Genomic DNA, 25,763 nt, shown 5'->3' on the forward strand with positions numbered 1-25,763 from the left:
ATGCCGTTTTATGAAATATAAACATATTATTTATTTTTTGCAAAAATATTTATTTTTTGTTTTTTTGCAATGAAATGTGTGATGAAATGTGTAAAGTACACATTGCCTATAGTGTGTGTGTGTGTGTGTTTGTGTGTACGACCCATAACCTGTGTGTGTATGTATATATTCCATGTCAGATATATATATTTTCCATTTTTTATTCAAATGGAATGGAGTAGAACAGCAAACACACACATGGCCACTGCACGTGCTACTCCTCTCCATTTCCATATGAAATAGCCATTGGGTGCTGTTGGGGGGAGGGCAGGCCCACAACACTGGCCGGAGTTGAATGGAACAGCACTTTACCTTAGTGACTGTTCCCTCTGCTCTATACAATACATATGTTTATTTTATGTGATGATAAATGGCTCATACAATATAAATATTTTTTTTATGATTTCTTTCACAGTGATAGCGACTCCGACTGGAAGCCCCTGGTGCCAAGGTGCCCATCCCCCACTGAAGCGGGTTCATCCATCTGGACTCCTGCTGTCTCCGGCTCCACACCTACCCCCGCCCGGCCATCTAGAGGTGTGAAGACAGTGACAACGAAGCGGAGGAGGGGAAATGTGGAATCTGCTGGCAGAGAGGTAGAGGGGAAATGGCACTCCTGGAGGAGGATGTGGAGCCACATCCTCCAATATTCTGACCAAAAAGGCCACCAGGACCTCAGCTCGACATGACATCAAAATACAGCCCCATGCAACTTTTTCAATTGTTTTTCACCCCGGCAGTTGTTGATTCCCTGGTGTGTAATACTAAACAAGTATGGGGCTAGGAAGCAAGCAGGAAAGAAAGAGGCATGGAAGCCCATTTCCATGTCAGACCGTTTCTGCTACTTTTCACTGCTCCCCCACCCCACTGTCATGTCCTCTACAAGGTTTTTAAATATCTCACGGGCGCTTCACATCAGTGACCCAGAAGTTGATGAGAATGACAGGAGAGGCACCGCAAGGTTTGACAGGCTCTGCAAAGTCAAACCTCTCTACCCCAGCATGGTTGAGGCCTGCAAGATCCATTTTCAGCCCGCCCAGAACTTGTCCATAGATGAGAGGATGGTAGCCTCAAAGGCCAGAATTGGCCTAAAACAATACATGCGTAACAAACCAACTGTGGGGGGTTCCAAGTGGGGTTCCAAGCTGTTTGTTTTGGCTGATTCTGTGTGTGCATACACATGCAATTATTTTGTCTAAGAGGGGAAGAACACTTGTGCGACTGGTAAAGGACTTAGCTATGACTCTGTTATGGAGTTATTGGATTTTCAACTGCTGGGGAAGGGTGGACAAACTCTTTGTGGACAACTTTTACACAAGCCCTACCCTGTTGGCAGACCTGAGGAAGCTGGAGGTGTGGGCCTGTGGCACCATTCGGACCAACAGAGTGGGCTTTCCGAAGACCAAGGTAAATGACATGCCTAAGCGGGCTGAGCGGGGTACCATGCGATGGATCTGTGAAGATGGCCTGCTGTTTGTGAAGTGGATGGACACCAGAGAGGTGGTGATGTGCTCCACTATCCATAAGTCCTTCAGTGGCGATCACGTCGTCAGGCGTGTGAAGGACGCTACTGGGGCATGGACCACCAAAAATGTCCCCATTCCTGCAGCCATCAAGGACTTCAACAAGAGCATGGGAGGTGTAGACCTATCAGACGCACTGATAGGGTACTACAATGTTCTACATACGACAAAGAAATGGTACACGAAATTGTTTTACCATTTCATTGACATTGCTGTGGTGAATTCCTTCATCCTGCAGAAGGAAATGGCGAAGAGCTGTGGACAGCCCCCCATCTCACAGCTAGCCTTCAGGGAGCTGCTCATCCGTGAGCTTGCTGGCTATATCAGAAAGTCCACTGCGTCACATTCTGCCCCCTCTACCTCCGCCAGCTTTACTCCTGCCTCCAGTGGTGTTCATATGCCACAGTTCATTACTGCAGGCATGACTGTGCCTCAGGGCCAAAAGGGCAAAGCATGGAGGCGCCGTTGTGTTCTGTGTCGCATAAAGTCCCCCATCACCTGCACCACTTGTTCAGTTTGCCTCTGCTTTACATCAGAAAGAGACTGCTATGGGACATAGCACAGGCAGCAAAATATTGTGTAGAGGACTTCCAAAGGGTCTACCCCTGTTTTTTTTTTATGTTTTTTTTTCTAATATTTTTTTTAAACATTTTTATTTAAAAAATTGTGTTAGAATTGCTTTTTGATATGTTGTTTTTAGTTATAGGTCATTTCACCAATTCAGCCACTTGGGTACATTTGGGCAACTTGTGTGGGACACCTGGGTGACTTCATGCGAAATGTCATGTAGCTCACCCATTCCTGAAGTTGTCAGTCTGAAACTTTTCACACCTACAGTTGCCCTCTTGTATTATCCATCAAAATTATCTCCAGCATCCTATTCTAGTACATGTGAAAGATGCTACAACAATAAAAAAAACATATGCTCCCTCTTTCTCTTTTCTTCCACCAGATCTACTGTGTTATATTCTTCTGCATTCAATTAACCTCTTGAAGCTAGGGGGCACTATTTTTACGTTTGGAAAAATAACGTTCCCAAAGTAAATGGCCTATTTCTCAGGACCAGATGCTAGAATATGCATATAAATGACAGATTAGGATAGAAAACACTCTAGTTTCAAAAACTGTCCAAATATTGTCTGTGAGTATAACAGAACTGATATTGCAGGCTAAAACTTGAGGAAAATCCAATCAGGAAGTGCCCCTGTTTTTGAAACCTCTATGTTGTTATGCATCCCTATTGATATCCCCATTTAAAGGGATATCAACCAGATTCCTTTTTCTATGGCTTCCCTAAGGTGTCAACAGCCTTTAGACATAGTTTTGGGCTTTTATTTTGAAGAATGAGCGTGAACAACCACATTGCGAAAGTGGAGAGGTGGGGGCTCTCAGAGTGAGTTGTGCGCAAAAGAGAAAGGTGGCCATTGTTACTCCCGGTCCTAGTGAAAAGCCAACTGTCCCGGTTGATATCTTATCGAATAGATATTTGAAAAACACCCTGGGGATTGATTATAAAAAACGGTTGACATTTTTCTGTGGACATTATGGATATAATTGGAATTTTTGTCTGCGTTGTCGTGACCGCTCTTTCCGGTGGATTCCAGCGCATAACGCACCAAACTAACGGAGGTAAGCGTAATCAGGTGCGTGTACTTACTCAAGATTGACAAGTGCTCCAAACAAAAGACAATGAATAAATTGACAACTCGTAATGAAATAAACCCAAACTTTATCACGTGTAGACTAGGCTCTGCAAACTACATGTCCACTCCTACAATGACAACAGTAAGGCTGTAATAATAATATTTGAATGCATTAACAGAAATTACATAACCAAACAAGTAACGTAGATTCAAAATGATGTTAATTAAGAGTAAATGTACAACAGGTGATATGCCACCGCTGCGGCCTCCACAATGGATTAGTCCACTCAGACAGGCATGAATGAGACAGGTGTCTCATGCCAAATATTGTATATATTCAGTACCAGTCAAAGGTTTGGACACACCTACTCATTGCAGGGGTTTTCTTTATTTTTACTTTTATCTACATTGTAGAATGTAGTAACCCAAAAAGTCTTATACAATATTAATATTTGAGATTCTTCAGTAGCCACCCTTTGCCACTGCTCAATTAAAATAAAAAAAACCTTGGTCAACCAACAGCCTATCGACCAAACAATCAACTGGTCAACTAAATAGGGTCAGCCCTAAAAATGAATCATAGAATGTTGTTTTTGGGACATGATGAAAACATTAATACACGTTAATAATAGTTAAACAGTTAACTAGCCGGGCGACAAGATGTTTTTTTAATTCGCTACCAAGTTAGTTTGTTCTGTTCACTATTATATTTTATAGTCTAGGACTGCCTGCTGCTGCAATGTCCGACTGTCTCTCTCTCCACATGAGAAACAGCCCAATCGTTTTACATGCAGGTAATGAGCGCACTCACAGAAGCGCTAAAGTGTCATTCCGATCCTGGCTGATATGTTGATTTTTATGCGATTGATAAAATATTTAAACTGTGCCTTAATATATTACATTATGAGAAATTATTAAAATCATTTAAATGACTTTTCAGAGAGAGCAGGGTGGGGAAGAGACAGGTGACAGAGTGAGAAAGAGTGAGAATGAGAGAGAAAGATCGAGACAGCAAAAGGGAGACAGATAAGAGGCTGTGAATGAGATCCAGTCATATTCTCACTCTCAGTGATGATAAATGGGTTTGGCCTGCTCTTGCCATGGTCTTTGTGGCCTTAGTGCCGTAAAGCCTGCTCTGTTCCGCTCGATCAGCCTGCCTACCTCTGTCAGGTTCACTGCTCTGTCTGGAGAAACCCAGAAATCCTGACATAAACTGCTCAAAATAAAACACACACACACACAGAGATGGCTGATGAATGCTTGAATTAGAAACAAAAACTGTAAATATTGCATCTGGAATAACCAAAGTACCTGATTGTCACAAAGATTTAGAAAAGACAATTAAGAACAATTATAGAAACTGGGAATGGAAAGGAAAAGAGTGATTAATTTTTTAGGCCTAACGGTTTTAGCCTCGCTCTATCCCATGCCAAGCCCATCTTCTAATCGTTAAACAAGTGAGAGCAGAGAGTGGAGCAGGCAGTCAGTTGTTCACACACACACACACACACCTCTGGATACAAATCCCAACATGGAGGGCTAGAGCCACAAACCAGGCTGAAATCCATCAGGCTGAAGAAAGAATGAAGCGCACACCTTCCCTGATACACACACATCCCCCAACATCAAGGACAAGAGTCAGGGGTCGTTCTACACTAGAGGGCAGCGTCTCCCGGGATTGATAGCTGTGTGATTGAGAGAGGGATGAGTAGATTAGTTTTGAGCGAGAAAGAGCGACAGAGCGAGAGAGATGGAGGTTTAAGCGAGCGCTGTTGGTGGTGAGAGGACTGATAAATGGCTATGTAATTCTACAGATGCTGTGATGAAAAAAGTAAGATGTCGCCAACAGAGATGGTCGCCTCGCTTCGAGTCCTTAGGAAACTATGCAGTATTTTGATTTTTGATTTCTTACATTTTTACCCAAGAAAATCGTAAGTCTTATTACATATAGCCGGGAAGAACTATTGGATATATGAGCGGAGTCAACTTACCAACATTACGACTAAGGAATACGACTTGCCCAAAGATGATCCACTGTTTGGACCAGCACCCAAGACAATGGACCTAATTCCAGAAGCCGGCCCAAAACAATGGCGCTGCAGAAGGGACAGACGGAGCGGCCTTCTGGTCAGGTTCGTAAACGTGTACATCGCCCACCGCTCCCGAGTATACTACTCGCCAATGTCCAGTCTCTTGACAACAAGGTAGATGAAATTCAAGCAAGGGTTGCTTTCCAGAGAGACATAAGAGATGGTAAAATCCTCTGTTTCACAGAAACATGGCTCTCTCGGGATATGTTGTCGGAATCGGTTCAGCCACCAGGCTTTTCCATGCAACACCTCTCTGGGAAGAGCGGGGGTGTACGCTTCATGATTAACGACTCATGGTGTAATCATAACAACATACAGGAACTCAAGTCCTTTTGTTCACCTAACATAGAATTCCTCACAATCAAATGCCAGCTATATTATCTCCCAAGATAATTCTCATCAGTTATTGTGACAGCGGTGTACATTCCCCATCAAACAGACACCAAGACGGCCCTCAAGGACCTTCCCTAGACTCTAGGTAAACTGGAAACCCTATATCCTGAGGCTGCATTTAATGTAACTGGGGATTTTAGAACAAATATAGTGCAATTGTGTAGTGCAATCAATATGCTGATAGAATTTGCTTTGCAATACACTCAATCACTTTTCTTCACAAGCATTTAGCTAAAATCGCATTAACATCTGCTAACCATGTGTATATGACCAATAAAATTTGATTTGACGTCACAGAGGGGAGACCAGGACAAAAACCAGGTCGGCCACCTCAACCACAGGACAACACACCCATCCATCTCTGTCAACAGGCTCTCTCTTTCTCTCCATCAATCGATTCGTCTCCCTTACCCTCTGCCAATCTCCCTCTCTCTCGCTGTCTGTTTTGCCCTCTACCTCTGTGTCTCTTAATTATGGCCTCTGAATTAAGTTCATATTTCATCGTTGGCATCATGTGTCTGGCTAGTCAGCTTGGATATGTAATAAAGCAGCGACAACTCCATTTAAAAAGCAGATCCCGACTGCTGGCCTGGTGTAATCACTGTTGACAGACTTAGAATCACTGACTGTACCCTGCTGCTCTCCCCCTAGCCTCCACCTCCCTCCCCTCAGGAGTCCATAATAATACACAGATGAAGACATGTACTGATATATGGATGGCTTTAAATCCTCTTATGACCTCAAGATAGCGCCATACTGGATTGCCGCCGTTTTGCAAGCGTCGACAGAACTTTGACACTTTGTGATTATTTTGCCATTTATTTTTACTCTATTTTCACTAAATAAATCCGTTATCATTTCTTACTCTTGAACATCAGATCGGCGGTTACTTACCCCAATTCCGATGGTTTTAGCGTTGAAGTATGGTACTGCCATGATCCGAAATAATACCATGGTATTGCCTTCATTGAAATAGCATGGTTTTAAAACGGCATTATACATATGGTACCATCTTTGTGAATTATGCGTTACCGTAGTACAACGGCAGTACAATGCTTTAAATAAATAAAACGCCTCAAGGTCAAGAGGTTGGTTGGTATTATACTGATGAATTCATATACCAGTATGGTCAGAGGCAGGATACTATTGTTGGTCCTAGTTTGTCTCTAAGGGCAAAGAAAAAAGGAAACCGTTGCTGTGAAAAAGGGAAACAGTTTCTGTATCAATAGTACAGTTTTATTGCTCATGTTTGGGTTCCCCGTGTTGCCAACTTGAAATGTGGGAGAATGTGAGATATCTGGTAGCCTAATCTTCCAAATTTTGTAGTCGTTAACAGTATTTAGAGTCAAGGGGTGTTGTGCTTCTTTTGGCCCACAGAGAGAGCTGCTCGCTCTAGTGGTTGCTTCACGCACTCTCACGCTACACTGCCTGGTTAGTGAGTCAGTGAGAGCCAACTGAAAACTGAAGAGAACACCACCAGATAAACAAAACTTTTTATTTTTACAGCTAAGGGTGTGTTCTAATGCACAACACGGAGTGCCTGGATACAGCCGGCAGCCGTGGTATATTGGCCATATACCACAAACCCCTGAGGTGCCTTACTGCTATTATAAACTGGTTACCAACAATATTAGAGAAGTAAAACGCATGTTTTGTCATACCCTTGGTATACCTAAGCAATAAGGCCCAAGGTGGTGTGGTATATGGCCAATATACTACAGCTAAGGACTCATGCAGACAGGATATTTTCATGCAGACAGGAGAGTGAAGTCGGGGGGGGGGGGGGGGGGGGGGGTTGCCTCTTCAAGTACAACTGGTGTGCTAATTCCAGCCTGGTGGAAGTGTCGACCCACTGTTCACCCGTCTTTGAATACCTGATGGTCAAATGCTGACCCTTTTCAGCTGTCAACATGACTGCTGTATACATTCCCCCTCAAGACAAAAATTAACAAGCTGGCGCTTAAACTGTACAAGGATATAAACAAGCAGGAGAACATACACTGCCTTTCTGGTTGCCGGCAACTTTAATATTTTGCTTCCTGTTTACAAGCAGAAACTCAAACAAGTAGTACCTGCAATTCGCTCGGTTGAGAATCAGAGGTTATGCTACACGACTGCTCTGCTAGTGCTGATTGGAATATGTTTTGAGACTCCAGCGCCAACAATGACAAGCTAACCACCTCTGTCACAGACTTCATTAGGAAATGCATCAGCAACGTCAAAAGCCCTGGATTAACAAGTTGGCGCTTAACTAAAGAACAGGGCTACCGCACACAGTGCCATCTTAGACAACCCTGATGCTATGGCCAAAGACAGGAATAATTACAAGAAGGCCAGCTATGACCTCAGCAAAGTAATCAAACGAGCAAAAGGATAATATAGGAATAAGGTGGAATCATTACACAGACTCCGCCACCCACCGTATGTGGCAGGGACTACAGTCCATTACGCATTACAAAGCGTACCCAACCGTGATCTGCCCAACGATGCCTCTCTACCAGACAAACTCAATGTATTTTATGCACGTTTTGAGAACATCGAGCCAGTTGTGAGGGACGTCACCAACCCAGAGGATTGGGTGATCTCGCTCTCCGGGCCACGACGGTATTCCAGGGCACGCGCAGAACAGTTTGGCAGGCAAATACACAGTCATATTCAACCTCTCCTTGTCCCAGTCTGTAATCCCCACGTTTTAAGATGACCACAATCATTCCTGCGCCTAAGAACTCTTAGGCTTCAAGTCACAATGACTACCACCCTGTGGCACTAACTTCTCTAATTGTTAAGTGCTTTGAAAGGCAAGTTATGGCACATATTAACTGCCTCATCCCAGCCACACTAGACCCACTCCAGTTTGCATACCGCCCTAACAGATCCATAGATGATGCAATCTCAATTGCACTTCACACTGCCCTCAGCAACCTAGATAAGAGGAATACCTATGTGAGAATGCTGTTAATTGACTACAGCTCAGTGTTCAACACTATTGTCCACGCCAAGCTCGTCACCAAGCTTAGGACTTTGGGTCTGAATACCTCCCTCTGCAACTGGATCCTGGACATCCTGACGGGCCGACCCCAGGTGGTGAGGGTAGGCAACATCACCTCCGCCATGCTAACCATTAATACAGGGGCCCCACAACTCCAACACCATTATCAAGTTTGCTGATAACACGACGGTGGTAGGCCTGATCACCGGCGACGATGAGTCAGCCTACAGGGAGGTGGTCAGTGACCTGGCAGTATGGTCACATAGCAACAACCTCTTCCTCAACATCAGCAGGACCAAGAAGCTGATTGTGGACTTCAGGAAACAGGGGTGGTGAACACACCCCCATCCACATCAACAGGGCAGCAGTAGAGCAAGTAGACATCTTCAAATTCCTCTGTGCCAAAATCACTAAGGACTTAAAATGGTGGTTGAAAAGGTTTGGCATGGGCCCTCAAATCCTCAAAAGGGTCTACAGCTGTACCATTGAGAGCATATTGACTGGCTGCATCACTGCTTGGTATGGCAATAGCACCGCCCTCGATCACATGGCGCTACAGAGGGTCGTGCGGACAGCCCAGTACATCAGTGGGGCCAAGCTCTCTACCATCCAGGATCTCTATCAGGCGGTGTGAAAATAAGGCCCGGAAAATCAACCACCCAAGCCATATACTATTTTCCCTTGCTGCTGCATGGCAAGAGGTACATCAACAGACACCAGACTAACTAACAAAATAGCTACACGAACTGTGTTAACCTTGTATCATTATTGACCTTTTATTTCAATCTCACACTGTCTCTATGCACACTCACAGGGCTCTACACACTCACAAACTCTCACTCCATCATTTGCTCACTCAAACATTCCAGGTTGTATCACAACCGGCGGCCGTGATTGGGAGTCCCATAGGGCAGCGCACAATTGGCCCAGAGATGTCGGGGTTAGGGTTTGGCCCGCGGTAGGCCGTCATTGTAAATAAGATTTTGTTCTTAACTGACTTATCTAGTTAACTAAAAAAATATATAATTTAAATGAAAAATATAATAATTTATAAACTCTACACACCCGCAAGCTGCTGCTACTCTGTTTATCTTATATCCTATTGCCTAATCCCTTTAGGCCGTCATTGTAAATAAGAATTTGTTCTTAACTGACCTGCCTAGTTAAATCAAAATAAATAAAAAATATATATCTACCTCCATCACTCCAGTATCCCTGCACACGTAAATATAGTATTAGAACTGACTGTTTAAATATTTCCAGTATATAGTATGGTTACTTACTTTGTGTATTTCATATTCTTATTTCTTGTGTATTTTTCTAGTAATATATTGTTATTGATAATTGCATTGTTGGGTTTTGAGTTTGCAAGAAAGGCATCTCACTGTACTTGTACATGTGACATTAAAACCACAGGTTGTGTATCAACTTGTGTCTCAAGCTCTATACAGTGGACCCTTCTTTAGTCATGAGTTGTTCCGGTTACATGCGTCTACTGAAAATGGAATGTTTGGCAAAAAAGGCGAACCTGTTATGGTCTTTGCCTTTCAAAATCAGAAGTGGTCTTCTTTGACATTCAGCACCTCACTTACCCCAATCCTATTCCCTCATGTGTCTCAGCACGACCCTGAACCACTTGTTGTATAAACCAGAGAGACAGTCAGTGACACATAGCCTCACAAAATGATCTAGCCACTGGGCTGAATCAGCGCTATCACAATGACTCAAACAATAGAACCGACTCCCTCACAGGTATAACCTCGCTAAGACGCCTTCACCTCTGGCTCAGGCACAACGACGGAAGCTGGAATCATTGAGGCGGATCAGACAGCACACATACAATCACACAGCACAATCCAAGGATATTCAGAGCATTATAAAAGCCGACTGCAGGAAAAATCATCAACGGTACAAAATGGTTAAGAGCGAGTCCGACAACACGTAAGTACACACACACACACACACACCTGAGCAGCTCCAATGCAAGTCATACCAATCTGCCCGCAATGCCTTTCCAGGACGGAGCTGATAAACCAGACATATACTGCAGGATTAGAGGACTGACAAAGAACAAAACCTTGAAACTTATAGGAGAACAAGCGGAAGTCAAAGGGTGAATAGACTCCTTCAAATCACCCATAGAACGTTAAATCCTCCATAGAATATCCCTTAGAAGTTGAAAGTGTGAAACACACAAAAAAACGTTCAAATCGGCCATATAAATGCCCATGGAAGAACAATACCAAAGCTACTGCCGTTACCCCATTACAGCCTTGGATCACAAGTTAAAGCACCATCTCGTCTCAAAGGAGTACAGTAGAAGTAAAGCTAGAGAACGAGCAAGTACAAACTAAAAGCATCATTTGTGTCCCTTGGATTATGCACGGTGGCCACTGGCCAGATGGCAAAGTTTAGTTCCCCCTCAGCTATTCATATGGCATCGTTAGAACACAGCAGATGTTTCACTGCTTGTTTTCTCAGATGGAGTTCTTTACCACAGAGCTATGAACTGGGTTTTCTATTAGAAGGTGAGACAGGGAGGTGTTGCAACCCAACGATACAAGGTCAGATGTCTTTCCCCTAAATGGTTTAGTTCAGGATTGGGGTGAACCTGTGTGGTTGAGTGGTAACATTCCTACACAAAGCACATATCAGAGCTTCAAAAAGGTATTGGGTTCGATGATCCCTATGAGCACCATTCCTACATGAGTCTGATCTTAGATCTGTAAATAATATCCAGCAACATACCAAGGTCAGTGTTGGGTCCAGCCAGGACCTGTTTAAACTTGTCCAGGCGGGATGCCTCTCTCTCTGTCATGGCTGGGGTCCCGGAGGTGTTCTGGTCAGCTATACGAGCCACCATGGGGATGGTGGGCCGGTGGGGCAGGGACTGCTGTCTGTGGAGCGACGCATCTGGATAAACAGAGAGAGTGGAGAGATACTGAGAACAACACACACACACACACAAAGATGCACACAAATTCTTACTTACAATGACAGCCTACCCCGGGCCTAACCCTAACAATTGTGTGCCTCCCTATGGGACTCCCAATCACGGCCAGTTGTGATACAGCCTGGAATCGAACCAGGTTCTGTACTGACGACTCTAGCACTGAGATGCAGTGCCTTAGACCGCTGTGCCACTCGGGAGCCCCATTACAGACAATAACAAGGCAGAGTAGAGTTTGTTCCCAGCAGCAGAAGTAGAGGACAGCGGAGGACACCCAGAGAAGGTGTAGAGTGCTGCAGGGCCGAGGTCAGGCCACTCTCTCTGTCTGTCTCTCCATTAGCAGAGAGCAGCTTGTTTGTAGGCTGAAAGCGTGGAGGGAGGGGAGTGCCAGGTTAGACAGAGGGGAGAGGAGACGGGGTAGAGAGAAGCTACCAGACAGACAACAATATTATAGTGATGTGACTAAAGGAAAATGAACACCGATTTTTTGTGATGAGTTGAGCTCAAGACGGCAGCTTGGTTTGAACACAGCATGCAAAGGGGAGTGTGTTAATACTATCACTTCCTGCAGGCAAAGAACAGAGTGGGTCGCTCAACCTCCACTACATTATCACCATGATATATCATTTACCCAAGCACTACAATAGAGAGAACAATCAAAGACAATATGAGGTCTCTCCCAGCAGGAAGGGCAGTGTGCGAGTAGGGGTCCGTGGGCGAGTAGGGGTCCGTGGGCGAGTAGGTGTCCGTGGGCGAGTAGGGGTCCGTGGGCGAGTAGGGGTCCGTAGGGGTCCGTGGGCGAGTAGGGGTCCGTGTGTGAACACATCAGATGTGCGGGTCTGTCTTTTGTGTGTGTGAGTGAGAGATATATATATATATATATATATATATATGTGTGTGTACTGATCAACACAGATGAATGGAGCAGACAGTGTCTACTCTGCCAGTGTCTCCTCCATGGAGATAATACTGGAGTTAGGACTGCTACGGGCTGCTGTCTTATCTCTTGCACCACCACAGACAGCAGGCAGATGTTCCCTACTGCACAAGACAAACACCACCCTCTGCTGCTGCTACCACACTAACAAATGAACATGAAAAGCCTAGCAGGCTCAGAGCAGAGGCAGGGGGAGAGGAAATATTGTGTATAGAAGGAGTGGGTGAAGACAGGAAATGGGCCCTATGGAGTGGGGTTCCTCCTTTCAAGATTCCTTCCTTGTTAGGAAGTTGTTCCTCACATCTGTCACCTCACCTGACGCTTACATGTTTTTGTCTGTTTGTTGATTGATGGATAGAGAGGAGAGAGACCGAGAAGAGAAACATGCAACATATGTCTACTTACCCTTAGGTGTTCCGATGGGGGCCTCACTCAGTGACTTCACCAGTTTGCCATCACTGAGCGGGCTGGGCTCACAAGCAAACGACACCTCAGGGGTCGATTCCTCCCCTTCCTCCCACTGCTCTTCCTCATGCGCCTCTTCCTCTCGGTCCTCCAGCTCTGACGCGTCGGCATCGTCCTGTCTCTGCTTCTCCTGCTGCTTGCTGTGGTTCTCGATCACCTGCAAAATGACAATATATATTAAAAAATGTAACTCCTTAAAAACAGCTTAATGTATTATAAGGGCATATAAGTTAATATAAACAGGGCTTATGAGTACATAAGGGCCTTTGAAACACCCAAGGACGACTGACTGCTGTGTATGTTGACGGCATAGAATCACCTTGTTGGCGGTTTCCATGACGACCTCGATGTTGAGGTTCTGTGCGGCCATGGCGAGCAGCTCGTCGTCGTCGTCCCCCACGTCCCAGGCATCGCTGGTGATGCTCTCAAACTCCTGGAAGGTGGTGGCTTTCTTTGGCTTCCCTCCCGGTGTCGTCTGGGGCTTGTTGCCCGCTTTGATTAGACTAAGATGGGGAAAGATGAGGAGAAGTTAAGGGTACTAGAAGTCATCCAAAGCATTAAAAAAAAAGAGACCAAAAACCCAAAATTATACATGTATTTTCAATTCATGTAATTTTTTTAGCGGAACGTGGAAGAGGTTGGTAATAATGGTGAATTGACTTAGAAAGGATGAACAGAAAGACCATGAAAGATTAGGACTGGGAGACAAATTCACTCTGGTAGGGTCACTTCACAAACATCCCTCAACTGTTCATTCAATGGAATTAAGATTCAAATGCCAAATACAGTTGGTCAAAAAGTGCCTACTTCAGCCAAAGAACATACCCTTGTACTAAATTCCAAAAAAAGCTCAATTGGGTGTATTTGTAAGTTCTATTAATGAGACTGCAGCTGTGCCCCATCTACAGGTGGATATTCTCACGTTGACGCAGCGAGCCGATGTTGAAAAGAACTGACTGACGAGAATGTTGGGGGGGGGGGGGAACTGAATGACGATAATGAAAGAAATTAAACAATCACAAAAACATTCCGCAAGGACAATCAATGAGTCAGCATCTATTTGAATTATTTCAAAAAGCTTATTGTAAAAGGAACACAATCACAGATTAAATCAATTAACAACCATTTCTCACAGAAAACCTTCCTTTGTGTATGAGAGACGTTTTCTTCAGGGGGGGGGGGGGGAACGTAATAAAAAGCCAATTTAATTTATCCTTTTTCCTCTCGTGTCCATGAGACTCAGGTGTGCACCAGAGATTGAAAAGCAGCACGGGTGGAAGGAGAGAGGGAGAGGGGACCCTTCCTTTCCATCGTATTATTTTCACTCAAAACGAAAGCATTAGCATAACAAAAGCAACGTCAAGTTCAATAGGACTCTACTTGTGACTAGCCCACTCCTGACAGGTGATAAAACCATGGAAGTCAGCCTAACAATAACAAGTAAATGAAATAAACCCCTCTGTGGACATCAGCCACATGATTAGACTTGCAGCACTTTAATCTAAAGGCAAAGCAACAAAAGCCTATTACTGAAGATCAGCTGTTTCATCTGTTTCCGCTCTCTCCTTGTCAACCCACAACCAACAGTTGGGAGAATATACTTGGTATACAGGTACGTGAGCAGATGGGTGGAGTTTCAGAACTATGCTGGACTGGGCTGGACTGAACTGTGCTGCACAGCCCAAAGAGCCAGTAGAGAGATTACTATTCGGTTACCTATATAGAATATTTGATTAAGCCTACCTTGGGTCTGTGTGAGTTAATCTAACAGATGTCAAATGGAGATAAGACAGATCATAAAAATAAAAAAAATAGTAGGTGCCACAGCCTGAGAAGTAAGCCCTTCTAGGTGCCAAATCTGTCTCTGCTTTAGAGCATTTCCATTGAAAACAACCCATGAGCACCAAAATGTGAAGTTCATAGGCGCATATAAAATTGTGTCAAATGAAAGCGAAAGGTATATATTTTGGCAAATTTAAAGGCATACATTTTCCATCTAAAAAATGTGGCATAATTAAATGTTTTATTTCTGGATAAACAGATGGAAAAGGGGTCTTAGAAAACATCTACCAGAAAAAGTCTTAAACGGTATTAGAAATGCATCAAAACACAATAATGTCGATGTATAGACCCTTGCCAACTCATATCAACCCTTATATTTAGTATTGGAGAAATGATTTACCTTCTGTAAGTTTAAGAAATATTGTCTTGTGCCTTGTAATTCTGTTACCAAAACCCCACATATCTTAAGATATTTTCTCATTTCTCTGCCTCATGAGGGAGGATAATGTAAGCTCACAGAAGTAACAAGTAATGGTAGACCTACCAGTTAGTTACAGGGAATTTACTGATATCAATTTTGTTTACTTAATTATTAAAACTCCTAATCAGTTAACAAATTGGTAGCGGAATTACCCCCCCCCAAAAAAAATCACTGCAACTGAAATGGCTACAATGGGAAATGATGTGTCACAAACCACAGTTGGGTCACCTTCTACTGTCCTCTCTTCCACTGGCATATTTATGTTCCGCTCAGAACTGATTTCTTTGTCTTTCTGTTGTCTGGTGGTCAAACCAAGAGTGTTAATGGTCCCAGTTAATGTCACCTCTTCCAGCTCTTACTGACACCTATCCATGAGCCCTCTCTCTTTCAATGTACTGTAACCAGCATCCTCAGTCACTGAGTAACGGCCAACACCGGACGTTCATGGACATTGAAAAGTAGTTCACATTTGGTCAGGCCACCCTGGCCTTGATGTGAACATCCACAGACAAAACACACTGGACCAAATCTGAACCTATCATCACAGACATACATTTGGATAGCAGAGTGCAGTACAGTGAGTAGAGCACAGAACAGTGAGTAGAGCACAGTACAGTGAGTAGAGCACAGTAGAGTAAAGTTACATACAATAGTACAGTATAATATAGGACAATACAGTAGCATACTTTACTGAACGCTGCTGTATTGTACTGTACTCCGCTGTGATGTTCAAACTTGTAAAAAATGAGCTGACTCTTTGAATCTTAATTCGGAGCAGATATTTATCTGAGTTTTTGGACAATGTGGTCACAAAAACATGAGGGAGATTTTATTGTAATTCCCTTACCAAAGTCATTGTGCATAGATTTGTATGGTTTGGTGAACTTTGAAACCAATGTATTTTTTGTTTGTCATACATTTGAAAGTGAAAAACCTGAGTCAAAGCATAATGTTATTACCGTGGAATTGCCCTTATGCCAATTTGCTGTTCTATTGGCAAGGAAACGATGTAGCTAGTGCTGATTAAACAGTTAGACACCCAGGCTAAAGTGGAGCGGACATAATTCCCTATCCTCAATCAAGTCAAACGGGTGCTTAAAAAGACAGTCAAACAAGGACATGCAGTGTTTCTTTTAATTACAATAGTCCTAACTCATCGATCACACAGACAGCGTCATTGCGCAAAACGGTATGCAGTGTCATCTGGATATGTCTGCAACAAAAGTTCAAGTTCTGGTGAACCAAAATCCAATGTCGCTGTGATCGAGGCGAAAGGAAGTTATAATAGCATTGAATTTTAGCCTCAGCATTTCCTGAAAGTTAGAAACCTCTGCTACCATTTCTGTCAAGCCATATCATTTGATGCGTATGTCAGATAAATACAACGTATGCAACACACTGCAACTGTCTCTGCAATGCAATGACGCAAGGAAAGCACAGCGTTCCATAGTAAATGAATGTACTTCTGTTGTACCAAAACCCAATGTCGCTGCCGGTGTGATTGAGGCGAAAGGAAGTTATAATAGCATTGAATTTTAACCTCAGCATTTCCTGAAAGTTAGAAACTGGATTTTCAGGTCAGTCCACTACTCCAACCTGAATGGCCATCTTAAATCCCCTATCAAAGGACTAAAGCTACCTACATACCAGAGAGCAACAGTCACCATTCATTCATTCATTATAGAATATGTCCTTAATGGCATGTTATTCCCTATATTGTGCAGCACTAGAAGGATATGGGGAGCCATTTGGGACTCAGACATACTGTTGGACATATACCGTACAACTAATCAGACACTTACTTAGCATGCAGAAGAGGGTCGAAAGGAGGATGTTGAGCACCATACACATGTTGTATGCTGTGGAGAGGGGAAAAAACACAATGACCTATTGCTATGCTTTGACAAGAAAATCTACTGAATTAATGTATTACAGTGTATTATAGTAAACAGTGGATAACATGGATAACATGTCTCTGTCAACTAATGCCTTGATTAAGTTAAAGTGCACTCCAATAATGAGAAAATTCATTGAGCAGACCAACTTTGGTTTACTTAGGTTTCATTTGAAAGCAGCTGTCAACAGTAGTTGGCAATATGATGCCGCATTTGATTATTTGATGAGCATGTAGCCATCTAGCCTAAACGTAAAGTTACTTAACGTGGCTACACATCATAAAGTTCAATAAGTCGTCTTGTTCATTTCATTGCTGGTAACGTTATGATGACAATACGCTCTGACAACGAGTCAGTTCAACCAGGAAAGGCTACTAGCTAGCTAAATTAAAACCTTAGAAAGTTAGCGAACTGGAGCCTAAATGTAAAGTTACTTGGAACTTGACTACACATCAGAAATAAGTTCAATACGTCATATTGACATTTAATTTTTGCTATATTGACAAGCTCTGACGACGAGTCAGTTAAATCAGAAAAGGCCAACAGCTAGCTAAATAAAAACCTTAGAAAGTTAACTGGCTAGCAAGGAATGCTAGGCTTGGCTATCTGGTTAGCTAAGCTAGCTGAATACGAAAAGACGAACTCCTACTACAATCATTTAGCTAACGTTAGCGGCTGGTGATATGTTCTCTAGAATCACTGAGGCAAGAGCATGCGCACGTTTGACAACCCCATAAAGTATGACATGAAGCAACACATAATTATTGGATGTGTGAAAAACTAAATGTTTCAACGTTACAGTCAGTGTGACCTGTAATTTCGAATGTAATAGTGCAACGGAGCTAGCTAACAAGCAAATGTAGCTACCAAGAAGGAACACGTCACTTATACCTGCCAGGGACCTTAGCTGTATTTCTTTTCCAGAATTGTTTCTTGTTTCCGTCAGTTGACATTTTCTTTCCCTGGTACAATATGTCACAGACACAAAAATACGAGTGTTGTTACCGAAAGTTTTTAAAAAGTCTAAAGCGTGTTTATTTACGCCCAGTTCCCTCCTCCAAAACTCAGAACGCCGCCATGTTGGAGCTGCGTTAGTCTGAGCAAGCGCTGTAGGGATTGGTCAGTTTCACAATGCCTAGCCATCGCCCAATCACAAGTACAATCTACTGTATGTGAGTTGAGACGCGGTCGACGTCATCTTCAAATGTGTCAGTTGCTGCATTCATGTGCTCGTCGAAACTAGAAACTCTGAATTGTCCGACTGGCTAACAAGTTATAGTTATCTACGTGCCGCGTTCAACGAACCAGGAAGACAGAAATGTCAAAGTTTAATTGTTCCGACTAGCTTTGTGAACGCAGTAAACGTCGCTGAGGTATAATACCGCGTTCAAGTCCTAGTCGAAAATAGGAAACGCAGCACGTGATTAACAACAACCATTGAGCAAGTCGGACATTTCCAAGTTTCCTTGTGTAGACTAGTACTTGAACGAGGTATAATATAAACGGTCAGTGTGGATGGCAGATGAGCTGGAGGGTAGGATTTAGTTTCTCCCTGTCTCTGGCCCACACTCCAGTACAGAATGTGGAGGATATCAAATCAATCAAATTGGCTCCTGAGTGGCACAGCGGTCTAAGGCACTGCATCTCAGTGCTAGAGGCGTCACTACAGACCCTGGTTTGATTATAGGCTGTATCACAACCGGCCGTGATTGGGAGTCCCATAGGCCGACACACAATTTGTCCAGGTTTGGCGGGGTTAGGCTGTCATTGTAAATAAGAATTTGTTCTTAACTGACTTGCCTAGATAAATAAAGGTTCAATAAAAAATAAATCAAACTGTAGACCTTACTGTGAAATGCTTACATACAAGACCTTAACCAACAGTGCAGTTCAAGAAGAGTTAAGAAAATATTTAGCGACTAAACCAAAAAAATATTAAGTAAAAAAAATACTAAGAACACACCACTGAAGGGTCCCAATGTTGAGGATCAGCGTGTCAGATGTGTTGTTACCTATCCTTACCACCTGGGGGTGGCCTGTCAGGAAGTCCAGGATCCAGTTGCAGAGGGAGGTGTTTAGTCCCAGGGTCCTTTGCTTAGTGATGAGCTTTGAGGGCACTATGGTGTTAAACACTGAGCTGTACTCAATGAACAGCATTCTCACATAAGTGTTCCTTTTGTCCAGGTGGGAAAGTGCAGTGTGGAGTGCGATTGAGATTGCGTCATCTGTGGATCTGTTTGGACGGAGGCGAATTGGAGTGGGTCTAGAATATCCGGGAGGATGCTGTTGATGTTAGCCATGACCAGCCTTTCAAGCACTTCATGGCTGCCGACGTGAGTGCTACGGGGCGGTACTCATTTAGGCAGGACACCTTCGCTTCCTTGGGCACAGGGACTATGGTGGACTGCTTGAAACATGTAGGCATTACAGACTCCGTCAGGGAGATGTTGAAAATGTCAGTGAAGACACTTGTCAATTGGTCCGCACATGCTTTGAGTAAATGTCCTAGTAATCAGTCTGGCCCCGTGGCTTTGTGAATGTTGACCTGTTTAAAGGTCTTGCTCACATTGGCTACTGAGAGCGTTATCACACAGTCGTCCAGAGCAGCTGGTGCTCTCAAGCATGCTTAAGTGTTGATTGCCATAAAGCAAGCATAAAAGGCATTTAGCTTGTCTGGTAGGTTCACATCACTGGGCAGCTCGCGTCTGGGTTTCCCTTTGTAGTCCATAATAGTTTTCAAGCCCTACCACATCTGACGTGCGTCGGAGCCGCTGTAGTAGGATTCAATTGTAATCCTGTATTGACGCTTTGCTTGGTTGATGGTATAGAGGGATTTCTTATAAGCGTCCGGATTAGTGTCCCATTCCTTGAAAGCAGCAGCTCTAGCCTTTAGCTTGATACGGACCTAGCCTGTAATCCATGGCTTCTGGTTGGGCTATGGTCACTGTGGGAACGACATCGTCAATGCACTTATTGATGAAGCCGATGACTTGAGGTGGTATACTCCTCAACGCCATTGGATTAATCCCAGAACATATTCCAGTCTGTGTTACCAAAACAGTCCTGTAGCGTAGCATCCGCGTCATCTGACCACTTCCGTATTGAGCGAGTCACTGGGACTTCCTGCTTTAGTTTTTGCTTGTAAACAGGAATCAGGAGGATAGAATTATGGTCATATTTGCCAAATGGAGGGTGGGGGAGAACTTTGTATGCATCTCTGTGTGTGGAGTAAAGGTGGTCTAGATTTTTTTTCCCTCTGGTTGCACATGTGACATGCTGGTAGAAATTAGGTAAAACGGATTAAAGTTTGCCTGCATTAAAGTCCGCGGCCAGTAGGACCGCCACTTCAGGATGAGCATTTTATTGTTTGCTAATGGCCTTATAGAGTTGGTTGTGTGCGGTCTTAGTGCCAGCATCGGTTTGTGGTGGTAAATAGATGGCTACGAATAATATAGATGAGAACTCTCTTGGTAGATATTGTGGTCTACAGCTACCTCAGGTGAGCAATAACTCGCACCTGCTGTTATTGAGAAATAAACATCTTACCAGACTAGCTTCTCTGTTCTGCCGGTGCATGGAAAATCCCGCCAGCTCTATATTATCTGGGTCGTCGTTCAGCCACTACTCTGTGAAACATAAGATAGTAATGCACCATAACGTTGGATTCCAACCGCCAATAAACCCCACCGAAGAAGATGACAGATGATGATTTCCTGTACATGGTGGCAGGTAGTCTAATGGTTAAGAGTGTTGGGCAAGCAACTGAAAGTTTCCTGGTTTGAACCCCAGAGCCAACTAGAGTGAAAATGTATGATGTGTCCTTGAGCAAGGCACTTAACCCTAATTGCTCTGGATAAGAGTGTCTGCTAAATGACTCAAATATACAGATAAAATGATCAAAAGCAGCAAAAAACAGTTAAGATCAGTACTATGCTGGTTCCAGACATAAGTGGTCACTTAGGGACCCTGGCCGCTAGGGTCCCCTTACCCCAAAAAATAAAGAAAAATATCAATATATATCCTAAATTAATTTTGGATTTTAGAAAGACTTCAAATAAGTGCTTACCCTGGTGTAACATTTTGTTAACGGTATAAATCTCTCTCTCGGAAAAGGTAACTTTAATCAATACATTTGCCTGTATTTACCCACCTCCCCCAAAAATTAAATGCAAATTAGCTGCTAATGTGGCTATCATACAGAACTACAAATGCCTGTAGCAAGCATCACGTCACTCACATGATGATCTGGATGAGACTTCCGAATCGAGACAAAGGTAAGAATCTATGGATAAACTATCTAACGTTAGCTACATTTTGTAATTAATAAATGGGCAATTCTGTGAACTGTCTTGGGCAAATTATCTGTCTAAATGCCTGTTATCTGCAGTAGCTACAGTGCCTAGCAAAAGTATTCATCCCCCTTGGGGGTTTTCCTATTTTGTTACATTACAACCTGTAAATTAAATAGATTTTTATTTGGATTTCATGTAATGGACATAATAGTCCAAATTGGTGAAGTGAAATGAAAAATGACTTGTTTCAAAAGATTCTAAAAAGTAAAAACATGGAAAGTGGTGTGTGCAGATGTATTCACCCCCTTTGCTATAAATCCCCTAAATAAGATTTTGTGCAACCAATTACCTTCAGAAGTCATATAATTAGTTAAATAAAGTCCACCTCGATATAAGTGTTGCATGATCTGTCACATGATCTCATTATATATATATATATACAGTGCCTTGCGAAAGTATTCGGCCCCCTTGAACTTTGCGACCTTTTGCCACATTTCAGGCTTCAAACATAAAGATATAAAACTGTATTTTTTTGTGAAGAATCAACAACAAGTGGGACACAATCATGAAGTAGAACGACATTTATTGGATATTTCAAACTTTTTGAACAAATCAAAAACTGAAAAATTGGGCGTGCAAAATTATTCAGCCCCTTTACTTTCAGTGCAGCAAACTCTCTCCAGAAGTTCAGTGAGGATCTCTGAATGATGCAATGTTGACCTAAATGACTAATGATGATACATACAATCCACCTGTGTGTAATCAAGTCTCCGTATAAATGCACCTGCACTGTGATAGTCTCAGAGGTCCGTTAAAAGCGCAGAGAGCATCATGAAGAACAAGGAACACACCAGGCAGGTCTGAGATACTGTTGTGAAGAAGTATCAGATGAGGGAGGAGGATGTTTTCCCTGTAACGCACAGCATTGAGACTGCCTGCAATGTCAACAAGCTCAGTCCGATGATGCTGTGTCACACCGCCCCAGACCATGATGGACCCTCCACCTCAAAATCGATCCTACTCCAAAGTACAGGCATCGATGTAAGGCTCAGTCCTTCGACAATAAATGCGAATCCAACCATCATCCCTGGTGTGACAAAACTGTGACTTTTCAGTGAAGAGCACTTTTTGCAAGTCTTGTCTGGTCCAGCGACGGTGGGTTTGTGCCCATTGGCGATGTTGCCGGTGATGTCTGGTGAGAACCTGCCTTACAACAGGCCTACAAGCCCTCAGTCCAGCCTCTCTCAGCCTATTATGGACAGGATGGAGGGATTGTGCATCCCTGGTGTAACTCGGGCAGATGTTGTTGCCATCCTGTGCCTGTCCCGCAGGTGTGATGTTCTGATGTACTGATCCTGTGCTTGTCTTGTTACAAGTGGTCTGTCACTGCGAGGACGATCTGTCCTGTCTCCCTGTAGCGCTGTCTTAAGCTTCTCACAGTATGGACATTGCAATTTATTGCCCTGGCCACATCTGCAGTCCTCATGCCTCCTTGCAGCATGCCCAAGGCATGTTCACACTGATGAGCAGGGACCCTGGGCATCTTTCTTTTGGTGTTTTTCAGAGTCAGTAGAAAGGCCTCTTTGGTGTCCTAAGTTTTCATAACTGTGACCTTAATTGCCTTCAATCTGTAAGATGTTAGTGTCTTAACGACCGTTCCACAGGTGCATGTTCATTAGTTGTTTATGGTTCATTGAACAAGCATTGGAAACAGTGTTTAACCCTTTACAATGAAGATCTGTGAAGTTATTTGGATTTTTACGAATTAGCTTTGAAAGACAAGGTCCTGAAAAAGGGCCGTTTCTTTTTTTTGCTGAGTTTAGTTCGCAATATTAGCCTAGCTAGATGGCCGCTTATTTGTATAGCCATTTAAATGCATGCTGAACTCTCAAGTTGAAGTTGAACTTCATGACTGATGCCATGGCTGTGCCTGCTAAGAAGGGAGCAGCAGCGAACTACAAGACTGCAGCCAAGGCAGCACTGGTCCACACCTGACCTGAGTATTGGGTGAGTAGTATTGATTGGTACTGTATGTGGAAGTTCCCAAATACAGGTGTGCCAAGCTTGTAGCGTCAGGGTCTGAAATCTTATGTAAATGTAATCGACATGTTTTTTTAAATAATTTGCTCAAATTTCAAATATCATTATGGTGAATTGTGTGTAAAGTGATTAGGACATTTTTTTAAAATCCATTTTAGAATAAGGCTGTAACAAAATGTGGGAAAGTAAAGGGGTCTGAAAACTAACCTAATGCACTGTATATGCCCCCTCTATTTATCCTTTGGTTCTGATTTTGTGTACAGGGAGAATACTGTAAGAACGGCCCATATTCTATATTCTTTCGCTGTACATTTCAAAAGTGCTGAAGAAATAGTTATATTGACTACGTCTGTCCTAGCTCGCTCATTAATGTCTTAATTGAAATGACAGATTGCCTCTTATCCACTCGTTGTTCCCTTATGTCAAAGTTTGTGCATCTCAATTGTCAACCATTTCAGCTATTGTTTTCTTTTAAAAATGCAGTAAATGAGACTGAATTAACTGTTTCGCTGCCAGACAAGGCTCCGCAGATAGCCAGGTGTAGAAGTGGTAAGGAGTCAATCCATGGTGCTGAAAAGAAAGCTCTGCTGTTGAGAAAGCTTTATGTAGGCCCAAACAGTGTGTGGTACCTTTAAAATCAAATCAAATTGTATTGGTCACATACACATATTTAGCAGATGGTATTGCGGGTGTAGGGAAATGCTTGTGTTCCTAGCTCCAACAGTGCAGTAATATCTAACAATTCACAACAATACACACAAATCTAAAAGTAAAAGAACGGAATTAAGAGATATATACATATTAGATTGAGCAATGTCGGAGTGGCATTGACTAAAATACAGTAGATTATAATACAGTCTGTACATATGAGACGACTGAAGCAGTATGTGAACATTATTTAAACATTATTAAAGCGACTCGTGTTCCATTTTGAAAGTGGCAAGTGATTCCAAGTATATGTATATAAGGAGGCATTTCACCTTTGTCGCTGTTATAATGTAATGAATGAAAAGTAGTGTAGTGTAGTGGCTTTGCTGGCATGCATCTGAAATGTTTTTGGGGAGTTTGCCCCACCAAGATTTACAAGCTAAAATCCCCACTGAGCAATATAGATTTCCCAAAACAAAAATCTGTTACAAACAGTGGACTAAGTTTTGTAGATTTTACCCTTCACAAAGGTAAAAAAAAAAGAAAGTTGTTTAGGGGTGCAAGGGCGAATTTTGTTATTGCACACCAGCACTTCACAGTAGGAGTTTCCTAACGGAAATATGCAAATACATGGTAGAACGCACCCAATAGGATCTCGCTAGCTCTGCCCACCTCCTTGTTCTGCCCACTTTGACTCATTTGCAGTGGTGTAAAGTACTTAATTAAAAACACTTTAAAATACTACTTAAGTTGTTTTTTGGGGGTATCTGTACTTTACTATTTATATTTTTTTGACAAGTTTTACTAAAAAACAAGAACATAGTGCTGTCTAGTTAATTTAAGGATATTGAAATTATTTGTACTTTCACTTTTGACACATAACTATATTTAAAACCAAATGCGTTTTTTACTTTTACTCAAGTACTATTTTACTGAATGTCTAACTTTTACTTGAGTGATTAAGGTATCTTTATTTTTACTCAAATGTAACAATACGGTACTTTTTCCAACACTACAAATGTGTTTCCAATGAAAACGACAGGCTCTGGTATATCTTGGGTTAGTTTTAGATGTAGAAATCTTTGGCTATAGTATTTCACATTGGGCGCGTTCGACTGGATCACTTTTGTCAAGTCTTTCAAGGAGTGTTGCATTATGGGGATTAAACATTTCTGACTTGTACCTACCTACATGTCAACTGCATGGGGGGTTGAGCAATAAGGTGAAAGCAACCGACTCAAGATGAAAGTCAAGTAGTGATATATCTGCCACAGCCAAAAGTGGGACACTGTGGTGGTTTTCCAACAGTAAGGCTCAGATCAACATGGCATTGTCAACATAATATATATACGTTTGTCTGTAAAATGTCAAAATAAACTTTACTATTCACCCATGTCACATACTCAAACTGGAAACATAACGTGTGAATAATTAATTGGTTCGAGAGAGGTTTCAAATCACTTTTAATTTGTATCCCCTGTAGCGTTGAAATGTTGCTTCCTGTTTCAGTCATGTATTTGCCCACACTCACATGGGCCAAACAAAAACACCCAAATTATTGATAAATAATGCCTCCCACAATGGAGGTGGTGGCTG

At 42.8% G+C, this 25,763-nt stretch overlaps 1 protein-coding gene across 5 annotated transcripts in view; it reads right to left on the minus strand.

Annotated features, from left to right (window-relative positions):
• Window positions 1-18,331, minus strand: part of tbc1d22a (TBC1 domain family, member 22a) — a 187,473-nt gene extending 169,142 nt beyond the window's left edge. For 4 of the 5 annotated variants that reach the window (XM_036944449.1, XM_021563377.2, XM_021563374.2 and 1 more), the window contains exons 1-5: window positions 18,079-18,331; window positions 17,095-17,151; window positions 13,349-13,532; window positions 12,970-13,186; window positions 11,426-11,590 (exon numbers count right to left, since the gene is read on the minus strand). In XM_036944449.1, the coding sequence (XP_036800344.1) occupies window positions 11,426-11,590; window positions 12,970-13,186; window positions 13,349-13,532; window positions 17,095-17,151; window positions 18,079-18,140 (685 nt within the window). In that variant the 5' untranslated portion in view covers window positions 18,141-18,331. The remainder of the gene's footprint in view (window positions 1-11,425; window positions 11,591-12,969; window positions 13,187-13,348; window positions 13,533-17,094; window positions 17,152-18,078) is intronic. The other variant, XM_021563375.2, reaches the window with a different exon arrangement.
• Window positions 18,332-25,763: the final 7,432 nt, after the last annotated feature.

This window comes from Oncorhynchus mykiss, chromosome 15 (assembly GCF_013265735.2).
Source record: "Oncorhynchus mykiss isolate Arlee chromosome 15, USDA_OmykA_1.1, whole genome shotgun sequence".
Classification (NCBI taxonomy): Eukaryota; Metazoa; Chordata; class Actinopteri; order Salmoniformes; family Salmonidae; genus Oncorhynchus; species Oncorhynchus mykiss.